Below are 1,336 nucleotides of genomic sequence, written 5' to 3'. Positions count from 1 at the left end.
CCCCCCCCGCCCCGGTCGGGGGGTTTTCAAAGACCCAGGGGGCCCCTTCCAGGGGAGGCGGCCCCCCCTCCCAGCCTTGCTCAGCTGCTGGACCCTTTCTATTTCCATTTAAGTCCCCCTCGGGGGGCCCCCAAGCTGCTGCTTCCGCAGCTTCGCCAGGTGTCTGTACACCCCACGCAGCTGCCTGTACAGCCGAACCAGCTGCCTGTACACCTGAACTCAGCTCCTCCCCAGGGGCCCCCAAATCAAACCCATTTAGTTGGGGCCCCACGGCCTCAGCTTCTGGGGGCAGAGGCTCAAGGGGGCCCCCAAGGGGGCCCCCGAAGGGGTCCCCAAAGGGGCCCTCAGGAGGGCCCCCAGGGGGGCCCCCCAGGGCCCTCTCAGGGGGGTCCCCCCCCAGCGCCTGAATGGCCTCGGGGGGGCCCCCAAGGGGGGCCCCTTCCCATTTTGCTGCCTCTTCTGGGTGCTGAGGTCTATAGGCAGCTGCTGCTGCTTCAAAAGCTTCTTCAAAGGCACCAAACCCCACACCTGCTGCATCTTCCGGCAGCAACGGCTCCCCCACAACGTCCTCTTGCTGCTGCTGCTGCTGCTGCCGCTGCTGGCTGCCCATTTCAGGCTCCGCTTCTGCAGCCGCTGCCTCTGCTGCTCTGCTGGCCTCAGGGGCCCTCTTTGGGGCCATTTCTTCCACCAAGGCTTCTTCGCTGAAGTTGGCCTCAAACTGCTGCTGCTGCTGCTGCTGCAGCTGCTGCAGGGGCAAGTGCGGCCCCTGCTGTGTTTTCCCCTGTGATCTTGGAAGCTCCCTTTGCTGTTCAGCCACCCCGTGGACAAGGACAGTCCCATCGTGTTGCTGCTGTTGCTGCTGCTGCTGCTGCTGCATTCCGTCCATTTGCTGTGCTGTAGGCCCCTCTTGCTGCTGCAGCAACATCTGCGCTTCATGCGGCTGCTGCGGCGCTTGCTGCGGGCTCGCCTGCGGAAGCAGCGGCTGCTGCTCTGCAGGATGCAACTGCACTGGCATATGCTGCCGCTGTTGCTGCTGCTGCTGCTGCTGCTGCTGCTGCGGCGGCGGCGGCGGCGGTCCCGGTGGCAACATCTGCTGCTGCTCCGGAGCGCGATGCAGCAGCTTGTGGTGGTGCTCGTGCTGCTGCTGCAGCGGCGCTTGTTGTGGCCCTGTTTGCTGCAGCAGCACATTCGGCTGCTGCAGCATGGATCCCTGCTGCTGCTGCTGCTGCTGCTTCTGCATGAGTGGCTGGTTTAGGGAAGGGGGCTGCATTGCGTTTTGGCTGGGGGCCCCAAAAGGGAGCCCCTGGCTCCTAGGTTGCTGCAGCAGCAGCTGCTG

General features: G+C 65.2%; 1 protein-coding gene across 1 annotated transcript; it reads right to left on the bottom strand.

Moving 5' to 3' along the window:
• Positions 1-271: 271 nt before the first annotated feature.
• Positions 272-1,270, bottom strand: ETH_00041795 (uncharacterized protein; the record flags this gene model as incomplete). Its single annotated transcript, XM_013379469.1, has 1 exon — positions 272-1,270. A coding segment is annotated over one exon (999 nt), but the record flags the coding sequence as incomplete, so codon positions are not given.
• Positions 1,271-1,336: the final 66 nt, after the last annotated feature.

This window comes from Eimeria tenella, genomic scaffold (genome assembly GCF_000499545.2).
Source record: "Eimeria tenella Houghton genomic scaffold, Eth_scaff3257, whole genome shotgun sequence".
NCBI classification, from domain to species: domain Eukaryota; phylum Apicomplexa; class Conoidasida; order Eucoccidiorida; family Eimeriidae; genus Eimeria; species Eimeria tenella.
Note: the sequence above shows the minus strand (reverse complement) of the source record. Positions and strands in the feature narration are given on the sequence as shown.